Source organism: Microtus ochrogaster, chromosome 19 (genome assembly GCF_000317375.1).
Source record: "Microtus ochrogaster isolate Prairie Vole_2 chromosome 19, MicOch1.0, whole genome shotgun sequence".
Taxonomy (NCBI): domain Eukaryota; kingdom Metazoa; phylum Chordata; class Mammalia; order Rodentia; family Cricetidae; genus Microtus; species Microtus ochrogaster.
In genome coordinates, this window is record NC_022021.1 from 24,535,049 (window position 1) to 24,535,937 (window position 889).

General features: G+C 42.4%; 1 protein-coding gene across 3 annotated transcripts in view; it reads left to right on the top strand.

Moving 5' to 3' along the window:
- Cast (calpastatin) overlaps positions 1–889 on the top strand; it is a 101,146-nt gene that overhangs the window by 71,230 nt on the left and 29,027 nt on the right. For all 3 annotated transcript variants that reach the window (XM_026783683.1, XM_013349692.1, XM_013349693.1), the window contains one exon: positions 765–848. In XM_026783683.1, the coding sequence (XP_026639484.1) occupies positions 765–848 (84 nt within the window). The remainder of the gene's footprint in view (positions 1–764; positions 849–889) is intronic.

Below are 889 nucleotides of genomic sequence, written 5' to 3' on the forward strand. Positions count from 1 at the left end.
ACTTCAAAAAATTAGCCAGTCCAGGGTTGAGGTGAAGATGGGAGCAGTGAGTTGGCTCAGAATTTGCTGAAGTTATTGTGCTGGCTACCTTAGGTTCTGAGTTATAAACCCTTGCCTTGAAATAGATACAAATCCTTATACATGGGATGTTACAGGACTCACCTGAAGATTCCATTACAGACGCTATACAGGAGAAATAGTAGTTATTTCTGATGTGTTTGCTCCTTGCTCCTGGTTCACTGATCTTGTGAAGTAAGTCCTGTTGAAAGGAGTCCTTTATAAATCAGTAAAGCCAGTTCTCCATGAAGAAGCCACATTTATGACTGTCTGCTTCCCTCAGTCCTGAACTGGATGAGAGAACTGGATATGTACTTTTCTCTCTCCTTAGCTAACTGCCCTGTTTGGGCATATATGGAACTATTAAAATAATTGCAGCTAACTTCTGCCCTGTGCTTACTGTCCTCCAAGGAACGTTTATTTACTTTGGTGACCCTTCAAAGTTAATGAGCTAAGGAAGGATTATTAGCCAGAGAGGCAACACTCTCAAGGGTGCCATGACTTCCTAAATCTTGAACCAAGCAGGGAGTCTATCCTAATACCTTCTCACAACTGCTCTCCACAGACTTGCACTTTGTGGTTTAGGGAGCATTCCAAATACTTTAGCCCAATTCTGAGTTATTCTGTAGCACACGAAGTATGTGACCCCAGTTTCTATTAATTATATCATCTAACTGCTGCTTTTTTCTCCTCTTCATTTTCATCAGGCAAAAACAAAAGAAGAAAGGAAGGAGAAATGTGGTGAGGATGAGGACACAGTCCCCTCTGAGTACCGGTTAAAGCCAGCTGTGGTAAGCCTTCCACAGAACAGGACTTCACAGTCCCCTCTGAG